General features: G+C 46.3%; 1 protein-coding gene and 1 long non-coding RNA gene across 2 annotated transcripts in view; one reads left to right on the top strand and one right to left on the bottom strand.

Moving 5' to 3' along the window:
* Positions 1–24,587, top strand: part of LOC143759844 (uncharacterized) — a 279,692-nt gene that overhangs the window by 141,249 nt on the left and 113,856 nt on the right. The gene's annotated exons all lie outside the window — the stretch shown is intronic.
* Positions 4,887–24,587, bottom strand: part of UBQLN1 (ubiquilin 1) — a 50,487-nt gene continuing 30,786 nt past the window's right edge. Inside the window, exons 6-11 of the mRNA XM_077248982.1 lie at positions 23,554–23,791; positions 22,994–23,136; positions 18,716–18,799; positions 17,235–17,350; positions 16,441–16,606; positions 4,887–6,039 (exon numbers count right to left, since the gene is read on the bottom strand). Of these exons, the coding sequence (XP_077105097.1) occupies positions 5,893–6,039; positions 16,441–16,606; positions 17,235–17,350; positions 18,716–18,799; positions 22,994–23,136; positions 23,554–23,791 (894 nt within the window). The 3' untranslated portion in view covers positions 4,887–5,892. The remainder of the gene's footprint in view (positions 6,040–16,440; positions 16,607–17,234; positions 17,351–18,715; positions 18,800–22,993; positions 23,137–23,553; positions 23,792–24,587) is intronic.

Genomic DNA, 24,587 nt, shown 5'->3' with positions numbered 1-24,587 from the left:
TCAAGGATAGTACTTACCTTCCGGCGCTGGCCCTCCGGAGACGGAATCCTCCGGACACTGTTCCACATGCTCCGCTCACAGATGTGCAATCCTACCCGGACCCCCGTGGTGCTTCCAGGGACCCTGCACCGGCCGAGGTAGGGGACCCCCGGCTACCTAAAACCGACCAGTCGGGCCTGGGATCCTCCAAGTATCTTGTAGGAATCCAGTCCTCTTCAGGAACAGGAAATGCGTGGAAGAGGTGCCGCCCTTTTGTATCTGTAGGTTTCCTGTTTCTGAAGGGCAGATCCCCTCTCTCGGTGTCGCGGTCATGAGCGATCAAATAAATAAAATATTTTTCCCACAAAAATGTTGTTGTAGCCTTAATCTCTACTTTTGAGGCACAGTGCATAGCTCAGAAGCGCCTTATGGAGTTAAGATTTTGCCGGAATGGCTTAAGGGTGCCATGTCACATCCTGAGGTGCCAAAAGAGCACAAACTTCAGATCCATGACCTCATTTTACAAACTCCCCCCCCCCCCCAATGAATTAATCTGGGGGTGCAGTGATCATATTGACACCACATGTGTGAAGAAAGAAGAATTACATTTTTACCACTAAGATGTTATTTTAGCCCCAAGTTTTACATTTTTCTAAGGGCTAATAGGAACAAATGGACCTCAGTTTGCTGTAAAAATTTCTCCTGAGTGCGCCAATACCCTACATATAATCAAGAAATACTTTTCAGGCAGAGTGCAAAACTCAGAAGGGAAAAAACACCATATTATAGAGCATATTTTAGGCTAAGTGCACACGTAGCAGAATTTCCGCGGAAATTTCCGCGGCAATTCTGCGCCTCCTGCCGCGGGTATATCGCATGCAGAATTTGCATGCATATACCCGCAGAAAACTAGCGTTTTGCAAGCATAATTAGCTTGCAGAATGCTAGCGTTTTCCAAGCGATCTGAAGCATCGCTTGGAAAACTGATTGACAGGTTGGTCACACTTGTCAAACATAGTGTTTGACAAGTGTGACCAACTTTTTACTATAGATGCAGCCTATGCCGCATCTATAGTAAAAGGTAGAATGTTAAAAATAATAAAAAAAAGAAAAAAAAAAGGTTATACTCACCTCAGCGGCGTCCGTTCCTAATGCTGTGTGTTCAGGACCTTCCATTGACGTAGCGGTCACGTGACCCGCGGTCATGTGACCGTGACGTCATCGCAGGTCCTTCACACACACCACAGAAGCCGTTGAGGAGGTCGGGCCGCCAGAGGGTGAGTATATCGCTATTTTTTATTTTAATTCTTTTTTTTTTACCACTTATATGGTGCCCAGTCCGTGGAGGAGAGTCTCCTCTCCTCCACCCTGGGTACCAACCGCACTTGATCTGCTTACTTCCCGCATGGTGTGCACAGCCCCGTGCGGGAAGTAAGCAGATCAATACACTCCTATGTGTGCAGAATCGCCGCGATTCCGCAATTTTAATGAACATGCTGCGTTTTTTTCTGGATTGCGATTCCGCTCAGGAAAAAAATGCAGCATGTGCACAAAAAATGCGGATTGCATTCTGTTACATAGGATGCTTAATGTTAGCGGTTTTTTTCGCGGTTTTATAGCGTTTTTATAGGGAAAAACCGCGAAAAAAATGCAAAAAATCTGCTACGTGTGCACACAGCCTCACTGTTATGGTTTGAGCGTGCCATGACCCACTGGGAAAGCCCCTGAAGTGCCACAACAGAAAAATCCCTCTATACTGAAGCCATTTTACAAACTACACCTCTCAATGAATTCATCTAGGGGTGCAGTGTCCCTCCTCAAGTGACCACATTTTGGAAGTTATACCCCTTTGGGAATTTATCTACTGGTGTCATGATGATTTTGACTCCATGGGTGTTTTCTAAAATCAAGCAGAAATGGATGTTGCTCAGTGAAAATTGCAAACTACCATTGTAGTCACCAGTACATTGTGCCCAGCTCGATTCTGGAGACATGCACCCGTAAATTAGGCAGGCTCTCATAGCTGCAGAAATGCCAAACATGTGGATGCTATATGTGGTTTAGGCACACTGGGGCTCAGAAAGGAGGGGGCATTTGGATTTGGGAGTGCAGAATTTGTTGAATTTCTTTTTGGGGGCAAGGAACCATTTCGCTATTCCAGAGCCTTTGAGCTACCAATAACGTGAAAGCCCCCAATATTTCCATTTTCAGATGACTGACCTGAGTAGGTGCATTTTTTGTGGATTGATTTGAAGCTTTGGTTAGCATAACATTAGCGATCATATTTATCGGACACTCTTAAGCTGAGCACTTATATCAGGGTTTCTATCTAAATCTCCAAGTGATGGGATGCAGATGAAACCCCAGAGGAATCCATTCACTATAATGAGGCAGCAGAGTTAAGGCCCCGTCTCACTAAACGATTTACCAACGATCACGACCAGCGATACGACCTGGCCGTGATCGTTGGTAAGTCGCTGTGTGGTCGCTGGGGAGCTGTCACACAGACAGCTCTCTCCAGCGACCAACGATCAGGGGAACGACTTCGGCATCGTTGAAACTGTCTTCAACGATGCCGAAGTCCCCCTGCAGCACCCGGGTAACCAGGGTAAACATCGGGTTACTAAGCGCAGGGCCGCGCTTAGTAACCCGATGTTTACCCTGGTTACCAAAAAAAACAAACAGTACATACTCGCCTTTCGGTGTCCAGGTCCCTTGCCGTCTGCTTCCTGCTCTGACTGAGATCCGGCCGTACAGTGAGAGCAGAGCGCAGCGGTGACGTCACCGCTGTGCTCTCACTTCTCACTGTATGGCCGGCAGTCAGTGAGAGCAGGAAGCAGACGGCAAGGGACCTGGACACCGAAAGGCGAGTATGTATTGTTTTTTTTTTTTTACATTTACGCTGGTAACCAGGGTAAACATCGGGTTACTAAGCGCGGCCCTGCGCTTAGTAACCCGATGTTTACCCTGGTTACCAGTGAAGACATCGCTGGATCGGTGTCACACACACCGATTCAGCGATGTCAGCGGGACCTCAACGACCAAAAAAAGGTCCAGGCCATTCCGACACGACCAGCGATCTCACAGCAGGGGCCTGATCGCTGGTACGTGTCACACATAGCGAGATCGCTACTGAGGTCGCTGTTGCGTCACAAAACTAGTGACTCAGCAGCGATCTCGCTAGCGATCTCGCTATGTGAGACGGGGCCTTTACTCTTGTCTTCGTCTGGTCTCTGTTCAGTAGTGTCCTTTTTTTCAGAGAAGCACAAAAGTGGCAGACTGCACTATTATGCATGTCTAAAAAGACGAACACCGCCGGATCACAGGTTAGATGGCGTCCACAGTGCTTCCATCTGCCTCATTATAAGGCATCATCTGCAGGGGGTTCCACCTGAATCACTTATTTCAGACATTTACATGGAGACTCCCATGTAAGCGCTCAGCACAGGATAAATGTGAGCCAAGCCCTACTGCAATTTTTGAAAGACAGAATAAAATCAACAGCAGGTGAAAAATTGTTTATGTTCGATCGCCGTCAAACACTAAAAGATGCTTTTTTGTTTTTGCATCGCCATATTTTAAGAGGTAGAATTTTTCCAGAATTCATCTGACAGTCATGCGAGAGCTTTTTTTTATTTTTACGGCACGAGTCAATGTTTTTATTGGTAACATTTTTGGGCAAATGACAATTTTTGATCGTTTTCTATTCCTATTTTTGGAAAGCAGAATGAACAAAAAACAGCAATTTCGGCATTAGTTATTTTTGTTTTTATGCCGTTCCACATGTGGTAAAATTGATAAGGCAACTTCATTCTTAGGGTCAGTATGATAACAGCGATACATATATATTTTCACTTTTAATGTTTTGGCGCTTTTACACAAAAACGATTTTATAGAATTGTTTTTTGCATCGCTTTATTCTGAGATCTATAACATTTATTTTTCCACTGATGGAGCTGACAGCTTGGTTTTTGCTGGACGAGATGACATTTTCAGAAATACCATTTTTATTTACATTTGTCTTTTTGATCACGCTTTACTCCACTCTTTGTTCGGTGGTATGATGATAAAGCATAGTTTTTCATTTTTTTTTCTTTTTACGGTGATCACTCAAGGGGTTAACTAGTGTGGCATTCTTTACAGGGCGGGTCATTCCGCACTCAGCGATAGCAAAAGTGTACTTTTTTTGTAATTTTTTTTTTCATAAAAATATTTATGGGTACAATATTTTTTTTTCATTATTTTGTGATCTATGCTTTAAATATTTTTGCAACTTTTTTTTTTAAACTTAGTCCCATTATGGGACTTTGACCTTCAGAAACTCTGATCGCAGCTGTAACTGCGCCGACACAAGTTTGTTAGATCATGCACAGCGCAATATCTAACCAACTTGCTAGTCTGGTGACCCGGATGTTGTCATGACGACATCGGGTCATCATGGCAACAATCGGCCCCAGCGAGAGCGTTGCGTGGGGTGCTGATCAGAGGAAAGAGGGGGACCCCCTGTCTGCTTGCCTTCTAAATGCTGCAATCGATATTGATCGCAGGATTTAGGGGGTTAGTGAAAGCAATGTGTGACGGGTGTCAGCTCTGATATCAGCTGATCACCAAGCGGTAATTGTGTGTGCACAGCTCCTGTGCATATCCATATGTCCAAGCCTGGACTTATGGATAAATCCAAGGTCGTGAAGGGGTTAATTGCCATTTTGGGAGTGGCAGACTCCCTTTAAGATAACAGTCTGTGTGAAGGAACCAACAAGGTATTTAGTACTGAACTAGATGAAGTTCCTCCAGTTTCTGTAAAACAAACTTCTCTATCTAAAATTGTAAAGCTGCAAAAAAAATAAATAAAAAATCTGAAAAGATATAGAGTGAGACAGAAAATAAAAGAAAAGAAGGAAACAGACTTGTTGGCATTTATTTATTACCTGTGCACAGGAGAGAGAACGACTAATAAAAACGCAGGATAATCAGTTTGTACAATGTGGTTAAAAATTATTAGAGCACATGACACTTTCTCGCATCCGGAAATCAAGTCACAAGAAACAGAAGTGGACTGTGGTGCTGCCTGCTTGTGTCAATACAAACTTGGCAAGATTGCGGGTCAAGTTTTGACTTTACTTAATGTTTAAAAAATAAAAAGGGGAAAAAAAAAAAAAAAAAAGGGAGGCCACCACAAAAGGCCTTGCTGTCGAAGACATGTGTGTTCTCTTCTACAATGCTTCTACTAAAATCTACAATCTGTCCATAGGAATATTGCCGCTACGGTAACTTTCACCTTGACAGTTCTTTCTGAATGCTTGCTAAATTCACAATTTTCTAAACATAATGGATTACCCTATCCGGTGTGTGGGTGCGCAGTTATGACTACCTGCTGAAAAATGCAAATGTTTGAGGGGTAAAGAAGGTACAGAAAAGTAGAACGCTAAATGAAAACCAAGCAGTATGAATCGGACAGCGTAATGCTATCAAAAATACATGCTGAGGTCACAAAAAGCGATTCTGTATCACTAATTAGAACCTTATTCATTTCTGTATAGTTATTGTATTCTATATAAATTACTACCAAAGGCTAGGAATTTAAAGCAAATGACTCGACTTAAGAAACGGTTAGTTGAAACCTGTTTACCAATTGCGTTGAAAAAAAAAAAAAAAAAGGAAAAAAAATGTAGAAAGAAAAGTAAAATCACAAGCAATAAAGCATAGGGAAGAGGTGGCCTGTGATACATGCAATATGCTCAAATGAAAAAGCTTGGATTCCCACAGTTCAGATAACTACTGCACTTCATCCAACATTAGTTTGTAAGGACAATGAATTCCAGGAGTCAAACTGAAATAAAGCAGGTGGTTTATCGGGACTTAAAAGCCATTATCAAAAATAAATTACACTTTTTTCTGTGTTGAGAAGGGTCGCTATGATGGTTGGGATCCCAGTAGTCGTTCAATAGCTGCATTGATGTCTCCTCCAGTTGCTATTAAAGCCTGTAGATTTGCTTCTCTGTTTAGGAATCCCATTGCACTGAGCTGGTCTAGCTGCTGCTGGAATCGAACTTCTGGATTCTAAAGATACGAGAGAGAAAAAAGTAGTTCACTATAATTACCTTTAGATTTACTCAAATAATATATCTGGGCGAAAACATAGCACCATTAAACATCCACCACTTTTTATACATCAAGAAAAGACCAGCAATAAAAATAAAAATAATGAATACCTTCTCTATAGCACTGCTCATCAGGTTCCCCAGCAAGGTGTTTTTTCACCACTGCGGCCAGTGATTTGCTGCAGTGGGCAGATACCATCCCACCAGTACGAGATGCTAGAAGACCTATGGGGGACTTGGGCAGTGCTATATTTAAGCTGCCAACCCGTGGTTAGCCCGCTACATGGTGTTATTAATAGGCTTTGAGCCATATACTTTGCATTTCTGTGTGAACACGCCATATACAGACTATTTGTTTGCACAGGTGCACCAAGTGGCCAATTCCTGATTGTAGGGTGGCTGCCTTATCGGTATTATTGCACCTGTGTATCTGCCATCTTAACTTGGGTCCGCTGCACCTTGGCTAGTGCAATTGTTTGGAGGCCTTGGACAGGTAAGCATCTCTGCCTGTGTACTGGTGTTTTTTTGTCTAGGATTCTCCTTTCCCAGTTTGCAATAAAAATTTTGAATGCCTGCTAAGCTCGTGATTCTTCAGACCGAGTCCAGAACTCCAGTTCTTCGTTGCAGATTCCCAAAGATCTCCTCTTCTACCCAATTTCTTGGCCATGTCATTTACTGGCAGGACTGTTGGGTCTGAAGTTCGGAAGGCTTTGGATTTGTCTGACCAGGATTAGAGAACAAGGGCCCTGCACGTCACGTTTCTACCATTACATTTAGAAATTCTCTTGTTCATAGGCAAGAACCTGTCGGATGCTCCTTTTTAATTTTTGCATGCCTGTTTTGAGCCAGGGTTGATTCCCAAGGGCCAGATTCCTGCCTTGGCTATTCTAATCCAGTGGAACTTGACTTGTAGGTCACGGGTCAAGACTGCCTGCCTGGGCAGGGTGAACTTGGGCCACCGTATTAGCACCCGATTTGCGGGGCCTCAATCTTGTCTGGGACGCCTTTCAGCCCACTGCTTTCGTACCAGAGATATCTTTCCATTTTGGCTTTCCAGCAGGGTGATTTTTTCCTCACTAGCAATCCCTTCCATCAGGAGAGGCTCCAATGGGGGCTCCCACCTGTGTCTCTCCTTCTCCTGGACAGAGTGGTCTGGTGTTCGGATCCCTCCTATCTCCTTAGGCCATGTTCACATGTTCAGCATTTGGTCAGTATTTTACCTCAGTATTTATAAGCCAGAGCCAGGAGGGGGTGACATATGTAGAAGTGGTGACATATTTAGTATACTTTTACTCTGTTTCACTCCTGCTCCTGGCTTAAAAATACTGATGTAAAATAAGGATTTTTGTGTAGTCACCGTAAAATCCTTTTCTCCGAGCCACTCATTGGGGGACACAGGACCATGGGTGTTATGCTGCTGTCACTAGGAGGCTGTCACTAAGTTGAGACAAAAAAGGTTAGCTCCTCCCCTGCAGTATACACCCTCATGCTGGCTTCCAGAGACCCAGTTCAGTGCAAAAGCAGTAGGAGATTAATAACAATATAATACATAACATTAGAGTATAACATGTCAGAGAAAGTCAAGAACCAAAAAGGTAACGAGCCGTAAGGCTAACAGGGTGGGTGCTGTGTCCCCCAATGAATGGCTCGGAGAAAAGTATTTTACGGTGAGTACACAAAAATCCCTATTTCTCCTTCGCCACATTGGGGGACACAGGTCCATGGGACGTCCTAAAGCAGTCCCTGGGTGGGGAACAATACAACCAAATAACTCTGTGTACCATCTGACTTATAAATGCACAACGGCCACCTGCAGAATACATCTGCCAAGGGCCGCATCTGCGGAAGAATGAGTGTGGACGTTGTAGTGCTTTGTGTAAGTATGCAGACTAGACCATGTCGCGGCCTTGCAAACCTGCTCCGCCGACGCCTGGTGCCGAATGGCCCAGGAAGTACCAACTGACCGAGTAGTGAGAGCTCTAACCCCCGCCGGGATAGGCCTGCCCCTGACCCGATAAGCTTCTTGGATAGCCAATCGGATCCATCTGGCTATCGTGGCCTTAGACGCGGCTGAACCCTTCCTGTGACCCTCAGGGAGGATAAAGAGGGAATCCGATTTGCGGAAAGGGGCAGTCCTAGAAACGTACCTCCTGAGAGCCCGTACCACGTCCAAAGTGTGAAGGGCCTTTTCGACCCTATGTTTTGGCTGTGCGCAAAAGGAGGGAAGAATGATATCTTCATTAAGGTGAAAAGATGACACCACCTTAGGGAGAAAAGCGGGAGATGGGCGCAAGACTACTTTGTCCTGGTGGAAGGAAAGGAAGGGCGCCCGGCAGGAAAGTGCGGCCAACTCCGAGACGCGCCTGATAGACGTTACTGCCACAAGGAAGGCCACCTTCCATGAGAGAATAGATAGTGGGACGTCCTGCAGAGGTTCAAACGGAGGTTCCTGAAGGACGCTCAGGACCAAATTGAGATCCCAGGTCTCTAGTGGCATTCTGTAGGGGGGAACCACATGGGAGACCCCTTGAATAAAGGTCCTGACTTGCGAGTTAGTAGCAATCTTACGCTGGAACAACACCGACAGCGCTGAAATCTGACCCTTGAGGGAACTGAGCGCCAGGCCAGAATCCAAGCCGGACTGGAGAAATTCCAGATTGAACGGAATGGAGAAAACGAGAGGGGGACGACCGCGGAGCCTGCACCATGAGAAGAAGGCTTTCCAGGTGCGGTGGTACATGCGAGCGGAAGACGTCTTGCGAGCTCTGATCATGGTGGAAATGACCTGCTGGGAGAAACCGCCAGGGAACGTCGGATACGAGATGCACTAGTTCCGCATACCATGCGCGACGCGGCCAATCCGGGGCGATAAGGATCACCGGAATCCCCTCTATCTTGATTTTTCGGATCACCTTCGGCAACAGAGGAAGTGGGGGGGAACACGTACGGGAATCGGAACCGGTGCCATGGGAATATCAGAGCATCCACCCTGACGGCCCGGGGATCCCGAGAACGCGCTATGAAGTTGGGGACTTTGGCGTTGAGCCTGGACGCCATCAGATCCACATCCGGAGTCCCCCAGCGAAGGCAGATTTGATGAAAAACCTCTGGATGGAGCTCCCACTCTCCCGAGGCGAGACCCTGGCGGCTGAGAAAGTCCGCCGCCCAGTTCTCGACACCCGGAATGTGCACCGCGGAAATGGTGGAGTGGTTGTCCTCGGCCCAACGGAGAATGTGTGTGACCTCCTGCATCGCCGCCCTGCTGCGGGTGCCCCCTTGATGGTTTATGTACGCCACAGCTGTGACGTTGTCCGACTGTGTTCGGACTGGGTGACCCGCGAGCAGAGGGTGAAAACGTCTCAGGGTAAACCTGATAGCACGGATCTCCAGAATGTTTATGGGAAGTTTCGACTCCCGAATCGACCAACGCCCCTGGGCAGTGTGGTGGAGAAACACCGCTCCCCAACCGAGGAGACTGGCGTCGGTGGTTACCACCAGCCAATGGATCGGAAGAAAAGACCTCCCCTGGTGGAGAGTTGACTCCAAAGTCCACCACGTGAGCGCTTGCCTGGTCCGCGGGGACAGAGGGCATGGTCGGTCGAGGGTAAAGGGACTCCTGTCCCAATTGTCCAGTAGAGCTTGTTGTAAGGGACGGAGATGCAGTTGGGCGAAGGGAATCGCTTCCATTGAGGCCACCATCTTCCCCAGGATCTTCATGGCAAACCGAATGGACTGCAGGCAAGGGCGAGAAAGCGTCCGGGCCCCCTGTTGAAGCGCTTGAGCCTTGGACCGAGGAAGAAAGACCAGCCCCTTGGACGTATCTAGGATCATGCCCAGGAAAGAGATCCTTCGAGCTGGAACAGGGGAGGACTTGTCCAGGTTGATTAACCAGCCTAGGAGCGAAAGGGAATCCAACGTAATGCGGACACTTGCCTCGCAGGGATGAAAAGATGGACCTTTGACCAGAAGGTCGTCTAAGTATGGCAACACGACCACTCCCCGGGAGTGCAGGATGGCCATGACAGCCGCCATGACCTTCGTGAATACCCTGGGTGCTGTGGCAAGACCGAAGGGTAAGGCCTTGAATTGAAAATGGTCCTCTTGGATGGCGAAACGGAGGAACTTTTGATGTGACGGAAAGATTGGAATGTGAAGATAAGCATCTCTGATGTCTATTGATGCTAGGTATTCGTCTCGCTCCAATGAGGAAATGACCGACCGATGGGATTCCATCCGGAAGTGCCGTACTTTTACGTGCTTGTTTAGGAGCTTCAAGTCCAAGATGGGGCGCACGGACCCGTCCTTCTTTGGCACGACGAAGAGGTTTGAGTAGAAACCTATGAATCTCTTGTGTTCCAGGAACCGGAATGATGACCCCATTTTGGCGGAGGGAATCGATGGCGCAGTAAAGAGCGCGTGACTGAGCTCTCGAACTTGGGAGACTAGAGGGAAAAAACCGAGCTGGAGGGGAGACAGAGAATTCTATTTTGTAACCAGAAGACACCAGGTCTCTGACCCATTCGTCGTGTATGACGGAAAGCCAGACGTGACGAAAAAGAAGCAGGCGTCCGCCTACCTCGGTGGTGTCGACTGGAATTCTCCCCGAGTCATTGTGAAGGAAATCTGGCAGGTCTAGAACCTCTGGTTCTGGGTTGTCTAGGTTTTCCTCGCCAGGACTGATTAGGTCTGTAAGAAGGCCGAGAGTCTCTGTCTGAGCGTGTAGATCGTTCTGATCTAGACGATGCTGTGGAGTTGGACCAGAAAGGGCCACCACGAAAGGGGCGAAAACGAAAATGCTGTTGGCGCTGAAAAGCAGCTTTTGGCCTGTGTTGAGGGAGAAACTTGCTTTTTCCCCCTGTAGCATCGGAGATAAGTTGGTCCAATTTTTCTCCAAATAGGCGTCCGCCCTGAAAGGGGAGAGAAATCAGAGACTTTTTTGAGGAGGAATCCGCACGCCACTCTCTAAGCCAGATAGCTCTCCTGATTGCGACGGCGTTTGAAGCCGCGGTTGCCGCACAGTCTGCAGCGTCTAAAGATGCGTACATCACATAATCTGCCGCCATAGCAATTTGTTTGGCGAGGTCCGCCGCTTCAGACGGAATAGCCTGGTCCTGAATGGAATGTGCAAGAGTATCTGCCCAGAAAACCATTGCTTTGGCGACCCATGCCGCAGCAAAGGGAGGAACCTGAGGCTTCATACACTGAGCGCGCCAGGGAATCCAAATGGCGTTCTATGGGATTTTTGATTGATGCCCCGTCAGGTACTGATAACAACGTTTTGGTAGCCAAACGCGATACCGGAGGATCTACCAGCGGTGGTTCCGTCCAATCCTTAACCAGCTCTGAGGAAAAAGGATATATAGATTCCAGGGCCTTTTTGCCCGTAAAGCGTTTGTCCGGTCGCTCCCTGTGCCTCCGAACTATCTCTAGAAAATCCGGATGGGAGGCGAACACCTTATGGGATCGCTTGTTTCTAGTGAAGGAAACTGCGTGATCCGGAGCTGAATTAGGGTCATCATTAATCTTTAGCGCATGATTGACAGCCTCAATGAGGGAGTCAACAGTTGAGCGGAACTCCGGGGAATCCGGGTCCATGGACGCCTCAGACTCATAGTCGTGATCGCTTCTAGCCCCTGGGGAGGGTGAGCGAGAAGTGGAGCTATTGGAGGCTGAATGGCGTGGTGAATGATCAGGAGAGGTAGTGCGGATCAGTTTTGTGGATGTCCGAACCTCCTGTGGGTGAGAGCGGCCCCTGCTGGCCGATGATTCCCCTGTGGTGGAGGGGTCTCTTAACCCAGGAAAACGAACGCCCCGCTCCCCAGAGGGGTCATGAAGGGATTCAATCGCCTTAGCTAGCGAAGCCACGGATTGGGACAGTGACGTGGCCCACTCAGGGGGGCTAGGGACACTGGGGTCGGTAGCGGCGGGGGGCTCCTGGGCACACTGGGCATCACAGGTTGGGCAGAACGGGGAGCTTTGAGGCCTGGGAAGAGGAGCCTGGCAGGTGGTACAAGCAGAGAAAAAAGTGGAATGAACCTTAGTGACCTTTTTACCCCTTGACTGGGACATGTTGTACCCCAATGTAATGAACAAAGCTGCTATGAGGAAGCTGAGGGGTAGCGCTGCAGGGAAGCAGATAATGCCGTCTCCTTACCCGGTCCTGAGCCCCGCAATTGAGTGGAGAAGGAAGAGATCCTCCGTGGGGGAGAGAAAAAACCGGCCGGCGCTGCGTGCTGCAGAGGGAAGATGGCTGCCGAGACTCTGAAGTGTAGTCTCGCAGAGAGCGAGAAGCGCCAGAAGCGTGGGCGGGGCCGTAGGAATGATGCGTGGAGTGGGCGGAGCCTACGGAAGTGCGGCCTAGAAAGGGCCGAAGCCGGGGACTAAATTTCTGGCCTCGGCCGGCGCGCACCCGCGGACCGCGGGGAAAGATTCGCGGCGCTATGTAAAGGATCCTGCCGCTAAGGAGCCCCCCAGAAAAGGTGACCACCATAGAAAAAAAACGACCCCTAGGCCATACCCAGCGGCAGGGGCGCACGCCATCTGCACTTACCCCATAAAGGTGCCCGGGCTAAATGGGACGGTGCAGGGTTGGGGGAGCCTCCATCCACCATCCCCACGAAAGGGGGGTGGAGAGGAAACGTCCGCCTCCTTCCATCATCCGCTCTTTTTCAGTGGTGATGCAGTGGGGGCTGCACGGACGCCACAGTGGAATAGTGCCTCTGTACAGCCGAGGGAGAAACCTGGTGGGCAGGGCAGATGTCCGGCAATAAAGGCCTGGCTGCAGAAGAGGATACTGGAGGTAACACACCAGTGCTCGTCTGTAAATCGGGGGGAGATCGGTGCCCGTGAAGGGGCCCGTCGCCCAAAAAGGTCAGCTCAGGCAGTGGCTTCCCACGTCGCAGGAGAGGGAACGGAGAGGTAAAACTCCCGTGCTCGCCTGTTGTTGGTTCGGGGGAGATCGGAACATGAAAGAATCCGTCGCCCCCTTCGTCCGGATTAAAAAGGTTTAAATCCAGTGTGCCTCCTACGGAGATTAAGCTTGAACTGGGTCTCTGGAAGCCAGCATGAGGGTGTATACTGCAGGGGAGGAGCTAACCTTTTTTGTCTCAACTTAGTGTCAGCCTCCTAGTGACAGCAGCATAACACCCATGGTCCTGTGTCCCCCAATGTGGCGAAGGAGAAATATTGACCAAATACTGAATGTGTGAATATGGCTTTAGTGTATTCTTTGCCTTTCCTTAATGAGGCGATAGCTCTCCTTCGCCTCTCCAGGAGAGGCTCTTAGTCTACGCTCACATTTGCGGTCGGCGCCGCAGCGTCGCCGCATGCGTCATGCGCCCCTATATTTAACATGGGGGCGCATGGACATGCGTCGCACTTGCGTTTTGCGCCGCATGCGTCCCTGCGGCGCCCGCGTCCGGGCGCAGAGGACGCAGCAAGTTGCATTTTTGCTGCGTCCAAAATCAATCAAAAAAAGGACGCATGCGGCGCAAAACGCAGCGTTGTGCATGCGTTTTTGTTTGCGTTGTGGCACCGACGCTGCGGCGCACAACGCAAATGTGAACGTAGCCATACACAATCTGATGTAGTCAGAGCTTTGCAGCAATCCGTTTATCTCGGCTGCATTCAGACATTTGGTTGCCTTGTGGGGCATATTGGTATGGTCTGGCAGAAGTCAGATTGTCTCTAGGGCTACCACTGTTTTCCGATTTCTCGTATCCTTTATTGGGGAACACAGATATTGGGTTTTGTTCCTCCCACTGCTTTTCCACTAACTGAATAGCTGGGCGTCTGCTGCCCAGATGTGGCCAGTTGGAGAGGAATCAGCTTTTTTTTCCCTAAGATTTAATCTTTGTCGTCAGACTTCAGGTAGCAGCATACAATCCATGGTTCCTTTTTGCCCTCCCCCCATGAAGGCTACAAAAAAGATTTTACAGTGAGTACAATAAAACTGTACATTTTATCCACAAAATAGACAAAAAAGAAAATTTCAATCAATGAAAAGTAATTTCTTCAGAACAAGAAGCCTCCTCCCTTTTGAGACTCAATATTGGGAAAAATAGAGGAAACTGCTAAATATTTTTTAAAATATTTATATAGATAGTGATGGAAAATTAACAAAAAAAGGCAAACAGATGTTAAAAACAAATATATATACACTCACCGGCCACTTTATTAGGTACACCTGTCCAACTTCTTGTTAACACTTAATTTCTAATCAGCCAATCACATGGCGGCAACTCAGTGCATTTAGGCATGTAGACATGGTCAAGACAATCTCCTGCAGTTCAAACCGAGCATCAGTATGGGGAAGAAAGGTGATTTGAGTGCCTTTGAACGTGGCATGGTTGTTGGTGCCAGAAGGGCTGGTCTGAGTATTTCAGAAACTGCTGATCTACTGGGATTTTCACGCACAACCATCTCTAGGGTTTACAGAGAATGGTCCGAAAAAGAAAAAAAATCCAGTGAGCGGCAGTTCTGTGGGCGGAAATGCCTTGTTGATGCCAGAGGTCAGAGGAGAATGGGCAGACTGGTTCGAGCTGATAGAAAGGCAACAGTGACTCAAATCGCCACCCGTTACAACCAAGGTAGGCCTAAGAGCATCTCTGAACGCACAGTGCGTCGAACTTTGAGGCAGATGGGCTACAGCAGCAGAAGACCACACCGGGTACCACTCCTTTCAGCTAAGAACAGGAAACTGAGGCTACAATTTGTACAAGCTCATCGAAATTGGACAGTAGAAGATTGGAAAAACGTTGCTTGGTCTGATGAGTCTCGATTTCTGCTGCGACATTCGGATGGTAGGGTCAGAATTTGGCGTAAACAACATGAAAGCATGGATCCATCCTGCCTTGTATGGAGCATCTTTGGGATGTGCAGCCGACAAATCTGCGGCAACTGTGTGATGCCATCATGTCAATATGGACCAAAATCTCTGAGGAATGCTTCCAGCACCTTGTTGGATCTATGCCACGAAGAATTGAGGCAGTTCTGAAGGCAAAAGGGGGTCCAACCCGTTACTAGCATGGTGTACCTAATAAAGTGGCCGGTGAGTGTATATTACACACACACACACACACAAAACTCAAGAGCTAGATTTGCACATTTTGTGTCCATAGACATGTATTCTTTCTCCTACGCCTCATTGGGGGACACAGACCATGATGATGATGATGACAATGGAAGCAGTTTCCTTCTCTCGCTTTCTGTATGTCAATCAGGCTTTCAGAGGATAGTCTCTGAGCTCCTTCCTTATGCAGGGAAGATCCTTTCTTCCAGTTATTAGTGACTACCGATGCCAGTCCTCTCCTCCTGATCACTGTTCTGCGGATCCGAACGGTACAGCTAGTTCTACAGCAGGTCCACTGCCTTCTAGCGGGTCACCCCATCCGATTCAATCGGACAATCCCACGTCTGTGCCATACGTCAATCATCTAGCAGGTACCCACGGTCAGGCGTCATGGCCGAGGTACCTCACATTCTCTGTTGGGCCACGATCTATCATTTGGTGATCTCGGCACTACACATCTCAGGAGTAGAACTCTGGGCAGCGGACGCCGTCAGGGTCCCGCCTCATGTGAGTGGGAACTTCACCCAGAAGTCTTCCATCAGATCTGTCTTCTCTGGAGCACTCCAGATGTAGGTCGGATGGCGTCCAGACTGAACGCCAATGTATTCGAGTTCAGGGTTCGGCCTCGAGATCCAAGAGCCATCGCAGTGCATGCTCTGGTTCTTCCATGGTACCAGTTTCCTTAACCCCTCTTCCACTACTTCCGAGATCTTTTCGGAAGCAGGAAGGGCCCCAGTGAGAGATCCGCATTGACCATGTCAGGTTTTCTCGTTTGCGGTACTAGTATTTTTCCGTCTTATTGCAACATAACAGCAAATATGGACTTCCTCGCAGGGAGTCTTCACATGTGGTTCTTCCCTATCGCATACTGTTAGATCTTTGAGACCATAATGATCCTGGGAGTCTTACAGTAGACTCCTTTTGATCCGGACAGACTTTACTATCAGGGAAGGTCGCCCTTTTTTCTCTGCCATCTCCTCATCCTGACGAGTCATAGGAGCTAGCCGCTCTGTTCTTTCAGATTTTTTTCCCCTATTAACCATCAAGGCAAGGTTGCCCTTAGGCCATCCCCGTCCCTTGTTCCCAAGGTGGTATTGTATTCCCACAGTTATGAGGGCATTTATGAAAGTTATGAAAGCGAGAGAAGGAAACTGCTTCCATTGTCATCACCATGGTCTGTGTCCCCCAATGAATGGCTCGGAGAAAAGGATTTTACGTTGAGTACACAAAAATCCCTATTTTCTAAACACCAAAGAACCGTACATTTGCACAGGATGTCGGACTACTTGCCTGCGTATTAGCACCAGAAAGGGCCTGAAGCATATGCTGTACAAACTGCTGGTGACCAGGTTCAGATATTCCAGACAATGGACTTGCGCTCTCAGATGACCCTGAAGTGCTCACAGGTGCAGGATTTGGGTTGGCAGTGCCCCCAATACCACCCAAACCAGTAGTCCTAGATGTAACAGAAAAAAAAAAAAAAATTACACTTAAGACTTTGCTTCACTACTAGGACAACCCATTCTCATCCCACATGTTTGGCCCCGATAAAATAAAAACTCATATACTCACCTGCCGTGCCAACACTGTTCAAATGGTGTCGGTACTCGCTCTCCTGTGGCTTTCCTGAGGTCATGACACGTGAGCCCAGTGCCCAATCAGCGCTGGCGTCACTGTCTCCTTCAGCAGCTGTGGCTGCTGTCTGACCTCCCCTTGATTACATATACGTCCGAAGGAGAAGACAGTGACGCCAGCGCTGATTGGGCACTGGGCTCACGTGTCATAACAACCTCATGAGAGTCCCGGGGAACGAGTGCTGACACCTCTGGAACGGTGCCTGCACTAAGTGTTTATATTTTATTGGGGCCAAACATGGGGAATAAGAAGAGTTATATAGTCTGTGTCTCATTCACTACAACCAGCCATATATTTATACTCCGGTTGCCATCTTTTTGTCAGGGAATTTCATTGATTCCTAGACAAGTAAAATATATTCAGATCATTCAGAACAAATGTGTATTATTGTAAAGTAGCCATTTATTACAAACCTGTACTTTTTTTTATATTATTTAGTTCTAACTTACCCTGGAACAAGTGAAGGAGCTTCTCTAGCCAAAGTCTGCAAACCCTGCTGGATCTGCAATAAAGCCTGCATTGCTCTGGGGTTTGACATGGCAGATAATGTATCAGGATTTTGCATCTTGAAGGCAAAAGGAAAAGGTAATAATCAATGATTATTGGAAAAATTAGGCCAAACATCTAGTATTCAATTTAAATGATTGCAGCAACAAACCTATTACTGCTTTCTCATATCTAGTAAAAAAAAAAAAATGAAACTACCGTACTTTGTAGATAGGTCTGCTTTAGAAAGAACAGTACTTTTCTTAAATACTATGTGTCTCCATGGTAACAGACTACAAACAAACCCTTTGTAGTCTGATCTTGCTGTCAATACTCTCTTCCAACTGTCCCCTAAATTACGCTAACTTATCTTGCAGGATATCTAAAAGTAGGGTCAAATTAAAAAGTGTCTGACGTTAAGATCAAATTAAACATGTGCACAGTAGCTGTGGAAAGAGAAATAAAGGACATTATTATTACTGTCAAAAATTGCTTTTTATAGCTTTTAGGGAAAATGAACATTTTCTGCAAAGGTTGAGAAAGCTTACTTACAGGAGTATCCAAAACTTTTGTACTTTTTCTTATGGGGTGGTTGCTGTTCTGTGGTGCCAGTCTTCTGGCATAGAGCAGCTACGTACAGCTCATGCTGCTTCTTTTAACCTATCAGCAGAGCAGCTCTTTCTCTGCCGGTCTGCACAACTGAAAGTTGTCACTGCCGACATCATGCTGATTGACAGCTAGCTCCTCACAGTCATGCAGCGGAGAGCCAGCTGTCAATCAGCAGAGACACCCAGTCAAGAGAGCAAAGTGGAAAGGAAACTGCTCTTTTGTCGTGATGGCGCCGAAAAGAACAAAATCGCCAACAAGCACGATCTATGACCACTCTGAGCCAGTAGAGATTGGCAGCGGACAGAAGAGGCAGGTACTTAGTAACTGCCTGTCTAAGTTCCCATGAAAAAAATACAGAAGTCCTGGATAACCCTTGAAATGTTTTCTTCTATATCCGATGTAGGAAGTTGGCATGATATGACCATGACATTATATAGAGGTAATGAGCAGTGTTGTAAATCCAGCAGTGGGGTAAGCTGAACACTCACTGGTCTCCTCTCTCAGGGTATCCTGAGCTCACTGTGAAGCTAAAAAGTCAGTCTCCTTTCTACTGAGAGTGTACAGAAGTTCATAGTAGACAGTGAGTAATAAGCACAGGATGCAGGGAATGTTGGGACAATATGAGTGAAAATTCTGCCTACCAGCACACTCTCTAGGTGAATACACACATTGCTATACCCTTTGAACACCAGGCAGCACTATACAATGTAAGAAAATGTCATCACTCGTCAACGATTTTTTTTTTTCTTTGCAGCATGTAAATTACAAAAATTGTTCATTGTTATAATCTATATCATGAATATATTTAATGGCGGGACAACCACTTTAAACATACTTGCTGTAGGAAAACAGGCATCTGCCGTCGCATTTGATCTTGAAGCTGAGGATTTCCAGCGAAGAGTGGATTATTCTGCATCATCTAAAAAGCAAAGCAGTTATGCATAATGTAATAAACACACACACATTATATATATATATATATATATATATATATATATATATATATATATATATATATATATATATATATATATATATATATATATATATACCGTATATACTCGAGTATAAGCCTAGATTTTCAGCCCAAATTTTGGGGCTGAAAGTGCCCCTCGGCTTATACTCGAGTCACGGTCGGCGGCAGGGTCGGCGGGTGAGGGGGCTGAGGCATACTTACCTGCTTCCGGGGCTCCTGGCGCTGTCCCTGCAGTCCCACGGTCTCCGGGTGCCGCAGCTCTTCCTCTGTTCAGCGGTCACGTGGGACCGCTCATTAGAGAAATGAATATGGACTCCACTCCCATAGGGGTGGAGCCGCATATTCATTTCTCTAATGACGGTAACGGTGACCGCTGATAGAGGAAGAGGCTGCGGCACCGAAGACCAGCTGTCCGGGGGAAGGAGCGGGACGCCGGGAGCAGGTAAGTATTACATATTCACCTGTCCGCGTTCCACACGCCGGGCGCCACTCCATCTTCCCGGCGTCTCTCCGCTCTGACTGTTCAGGTCAGAGGGCGCGATGACGCATATAGTGTGCGCGCCGCCCTCTGCCTGATCAGTCAGTGCAGAGAGACGCCGGGACGGGACGCTGAGGAGCTGCGGGCAGCAAGAGAGGTGAGTATGTCTTTTTTTTTTTTTATTGCAGCAGCAGCAATGGCACAGCTTTCTATGGTACATCTATGGGGCAATAATTAACGGTGCAGAGCACTATATGGCACAGCTATGGGGCAATAATGAACGGTGCAGAGCACTATATGGCACAGCTATGGGGCAATAATGAACGGTGCAGAGCACTATATGGCACAGCTATGGGGCCATAATGAACGGTGCAGAGCACTATATGGCACAGCTATGGGGCCATAATGAACGGTATGGAGCATCTATTTTTATTTTGGAAATTCACCGGTAGCTGCTGCATTTTCCACCCTAGGCTTATACTCGAGTCAATAAGTTTTCCCTGTTTTTTGTGGCAAAATTAGGGGGGTCGGCTTATACTCGGGTCGTCTTATACTCGAGTATATACGGTATATATATATATATATATATATATATAATAATAATAATAATAATAAAAACAACTACAAACAGGAGAACACCACAAGCAAAGGCACCTGGTAATGACTGTACGAAATGAGCGAGTTGAGTAGTAACATGTAGTCAATTACGACAGATGCCAGTTAACATGCTGCTTAAAAGAGAAAACAGAATTCCTTTGGCTCCCTTATGGTTGTTAGTAAAAAACCAGGTCCCCAATTCTTCAAGACCAGCTTTTTTCTCACCAGTCTTGATAAGATGGCACAGTGCAGAGACATCTCTAACACTTTATAATGAATCAAGTAAGGTGAAGATGCGTGCGCCACGCCACAATCTTACTCCAGGCGAGGACTGGAGTAAGATTTGTAGCGCAGTGAATGCAGCTACTTGTCATGAATTTGCCAAGCCATGCCCATTTTGACCGAGCTGGATAAAACTTGTATGAAAACTTAAAAAGTGGCAATAAGTTAAGGAGAAATTTTGGTGACGTTTCAAAGCTTTTTTATGCTTGACATCTGGTGTAAAAGCAGAATGAATCGGGGCGTAGGAGTATTCTGGAGACCCATGTGGAAAGTAAATGGCCAACTGGCTCGCAGCTTTCATTTATCCATTCTTTAACTGTCCTCAATGGATCATATTCAGACATGCCAGCTTTGTAGTGGATCTTTATTGCTGGGAACTGACATCTTGAAAGGTTCCTGCTGTTGTTTTTAGGAATGTGCCGCGTGTAGTAGTTTCAATGCAATCTGTGTTTTATCAGCAGATTATCGCTACCTGACTAGGTCTCACATGCATGGCAGTAACCCCGCCCTCACAACTAATTGGCGGCTTGCTGACAATGTACACAGAAAGCTGACAATCAGAGGTGTGGGCGGGGTTATACACAGCTCAGAATTAAGAACACCGCTACATCTACATCAGAATAAACAGGGATTCTATAAAACTACACCAAACAGTGCAGTAAGTGATACATCATTGGAATCAGGCTCTCCCTATACTGTGCTGCTCTTGGATTACATAGTAAAAGACTGCTGACATATTCCCTTTAAACTCCAAACAACATAAGCATAGTGCAAGTAATCTTGAATGACAGCACTTAGACAACAAGTATTACATTTCAGGCCACGTATTTCTGACCTGCATGGCTCTTAATCATGCTATTATAAGGCTCACCAGGTACTGTAAATGAAGACATTGTCATGAGAAGTACTAGTGCAGCCCCAGAATCTCTTACTCAAACATTTTTCTTATATTACAATCTCCCGACTGATGCGACATTGGACTCTGAAAGGCTAGTAAAAGCTGCGCCACCCAATTATGACTACTGCAAGACACCTGGAGAGTATCTTGTACATTAGTTACAAATACAGTCTGAATATGACCGAGAAGACTGGAATCAGAGGGACACCCACAATAAAGCATAAGTGTTTATTAGAAATATTGTAGTGTGCCACAATGATGTGATTAGTCTGCAATTATTCTAATTAAAGAAAGGAAAAACCTGGAGAAGCTCACCAATGTTGCAAGCTCTGGATAAAACAGGGGTAGTTCTCTAGGCTGCAAACTCCGGATAAAACAGGAGAAACTCACCAATGCTAAAAGCTCTGGATAAAACAGGAGATGCTTACGAAGGCCGCAAGCTCAGAATAAAACAGGGGTAGTTCTCTAGGCTGCAAGCTCCGGATAAAACAGGAGAAGCTCACCAATGCTAGAAGCTCCGGATAAAACAGGAGAAGCTCACCAATGCTAGAAGCTCTGGATAAAACAGGAGAAGCTCACCAATGCGAGAAGCTCTGGATAAAACAGGAGATGCTTACGAAGGCCGCAAGCTCAGAATAAAACAGGGGTAGTTCTCTAGGCTGCAAGCTCCGGATAAAACAGGAGAAGCTCACCAATGCAAGAAGCTCTGGATAAAACAGGAGATGCTCACCAAGGCCGCAAGCTCTGAATAAAACAGGAGATGCTTACGAAGGCCGCAAGCTCAGAATAAAACAGGGGTAGTTCTCTAGGCTGCAAGCTCCGGATAAAACAGGAGAAGCTCACCAATGCAAGAAGCTCTGGATAAAACAGGAGATGCTCACCAAGGCCGCAAGCTCTGAATAAAACAGGAGATGCTTACGAAGGCCGCAAGCTCAGAATAAAACAGGGGTAGTTCTCCAGGCTGCAAGCTCTGGATAAAACAGGAGAAGCTCACCAATGCAAGAAGCTCTGGATAAAACAGGAGATGCTTACGAAGGCCGCAAGCTCAGAATAAAACAGGGGTAGTTCTCCAGGCTGCAAGCTCTGGATAAAACAAGAGAAGCTCACCAATGCTAGAAGCTCTGGATAAAACAGGAGATGCTTACGAAGGCCGCAAGCTCAGAATAAAACAGGGGTAGTTCTCTAGGCTGCAAGCTCCGGATAAAACAGGAGAAGCTCACCAATGCAAGAAGCTCTGGATAAAACAGGAGATGCTCACCAAGGCCGCAAGCTCTGAATAAAACAGGAGATGCTTACGAAGGCCGCAAGCTCAGAATAAAACAGGGGTAGTTCTCCAGGCTGCAAGCTCTGGATAAAACAGGAGAAGCTCACCAATGCAAGAAGCTCTGGATAAAACAGGAGATGCTTACGAAGGCCGCAAGCTCAGAATAAAACAGGGGTAGTTCTCCAGGCTGCAAGCTCTGGATAAAACAAGAGAAGCTCACCAATGCTAGAAGCTCTGGATAAAACAGGAGATGCTTACGAAGGCCGCAAGCTCAGAATAAAACAGGGGTAGTTCTCTAGGCTGCAAGCTCTGCTCACCAATGCTAGAAGCTCTGGATAAAACAGGAGAAGCTCACCAATGCGAGAAGCTCTGGATAAAACAGGAGATGCTCACCAAGGCCGCAAGCTCTGAATAAAACGGGTAGTTCTCCAGGCTGCAAACTCTGGATAAAACAGGAGACACTCACCTGGAGTGCAAGCTCTGGATAAAACAGGGAAAGCTCACCCAAGTTACAAGCTACAGATAAAATGGGGAAAGCTCATCAAAGCCTCAAGCTATTGATAAAAAAAGGGAAGCTCACCAAGGCTGCGAGTTTTGGATAAAACAAGAGAAGCTTACCTGGGCTGCAAGTTCTGGATTCTGACTAAGAGACTGCATCATGTTTCTCATGTAGGGAGCGGACAACATGTTCTGCATTAGTTGAGGATTTTCAGATATCTGCTGCATCAGGCTCTGCATTCCTGGCGTATTAAACATTCCAGCTTCAAGAAAAAGTATAAACATTTCATCAATGTATATCTGTCTGCAAACAGAAGTGATTCTAAATTCTGAAATCATATTAGATGGCTTTTAGCGGCACTCTCTCTAAGGAAAATGTTTTATATGATGGTATTCATTACATACAAGTAAATTTATTTGCTTCCTTACAGGATACTGCAAGATAATTCTGATGAGTTATTTCCCCCCGGATCACCTTCATATACACTAACACCTTGAGTAATGTCATATTCCATCACAAAAAAACCCACCAGTCTACTACAATACCCGGCCTAGTCCCATTCTGCTCAATAATATTTGTGAAGTTTTACCTTGGATACCTAATGTTTTACAGATATTCATTTAACACATATAGAAAGACCCTTTCAACCAATATGAAGGGTAGACAGGTTATGCAGTACCTCCTAGTCCAGAAGACAGGTTTGGTAAGGTGGTACTTGTTGTTGTTGAAGTGGTGCTGGTCCCTGTGCCGTTACCAGTAGAAGCACCTCCATTTCCGCCTGTTGATGGTGATCCTGTAGAGCCAGACTGCGGAGCCCAAGGATTAGGCAAAGGATCTCTGTTTTCTGTTCTCGATGGTTGATTTCCTGCATTTTGTGATGCATTGCTCATTAAGGATGCAAATGGATTACCACCAAACTGGAACAAAAGGAAACAAAAAAAATTTACAAGGAGTAAAATGTCAGCTACCACAAAAGGTTCCAACTATGGATATACAGGAATAGTTAGATCTGAAAAATAAGAGGCCTTCAGAAAAGAACATCTGATTTGCCCAAAGACTTCCAACTTTTTTAAGTGTTTTACACCAGAGTTCTTAAGAACTGAAGCCGTAATGAATCGGGCCTGGAGTGTCTGAGCATCCACATGGCAAATGGGGCTCAATGTAGATAAAATGTAAAGTTATGTACCTGTGCACTAATAATATATGGGCACCATATGCGCTAGGTGACGGAAATCTAAATTATGGCTAGAGGCGATTTACTAATCATTGCATTCTTGTTTTCTTCACATTTTAACACAGCATCACAACTTTTTGGAATTGGGTTGTAGATCACAGACATGTATGCAAAGTTAATCAGTGGCTTCTAAAGCCAGCAGGATATTGCCATATATCAGAAGATTTATGGATTCAGGGAAGGGATGTAATACTACAACGATACAAATCACTTATGTGTGACCTTATCTGGAATATGCAGTTCAGTTCTGGGCACCGCTTCAAAGAAAGGAATGCCCTCAAGATTAAAAAAAAAAAAAAAAAAATACATAGAAGATACACTAAACTGTTAAGGGGCATGGAGAATCTTGGTTATGAGGAAATATTAAAAGTATGTTTTTTCTTCTTTTTTAGTTTTGAGAGGGGACATACAATAGGTGACATGAATACCTTGTGCAAGTAAATGAATGGCTGAAACAAAAAGTATGATTCATGTAAACC

The sequence above is a fragment of the Ranitomeya variabilis genome, chromosome 1, assembly GCF_051348905.1.
Source record: "Ranitomeya variabilis isolate aRanVar5 chromosome 1, aRanVar5.hap1, whole genome shotgun sequence".
NCBI classification, from domain to species: Eukaryota; Metazoa; Chordata; class Amphibia; order Anura; family Dendrobatidae; genus Ranitomeya; species Ranitomeya variabilis.
This window is presented reverse-complemented; position numbering and strand designations above follow the sequence as displayed.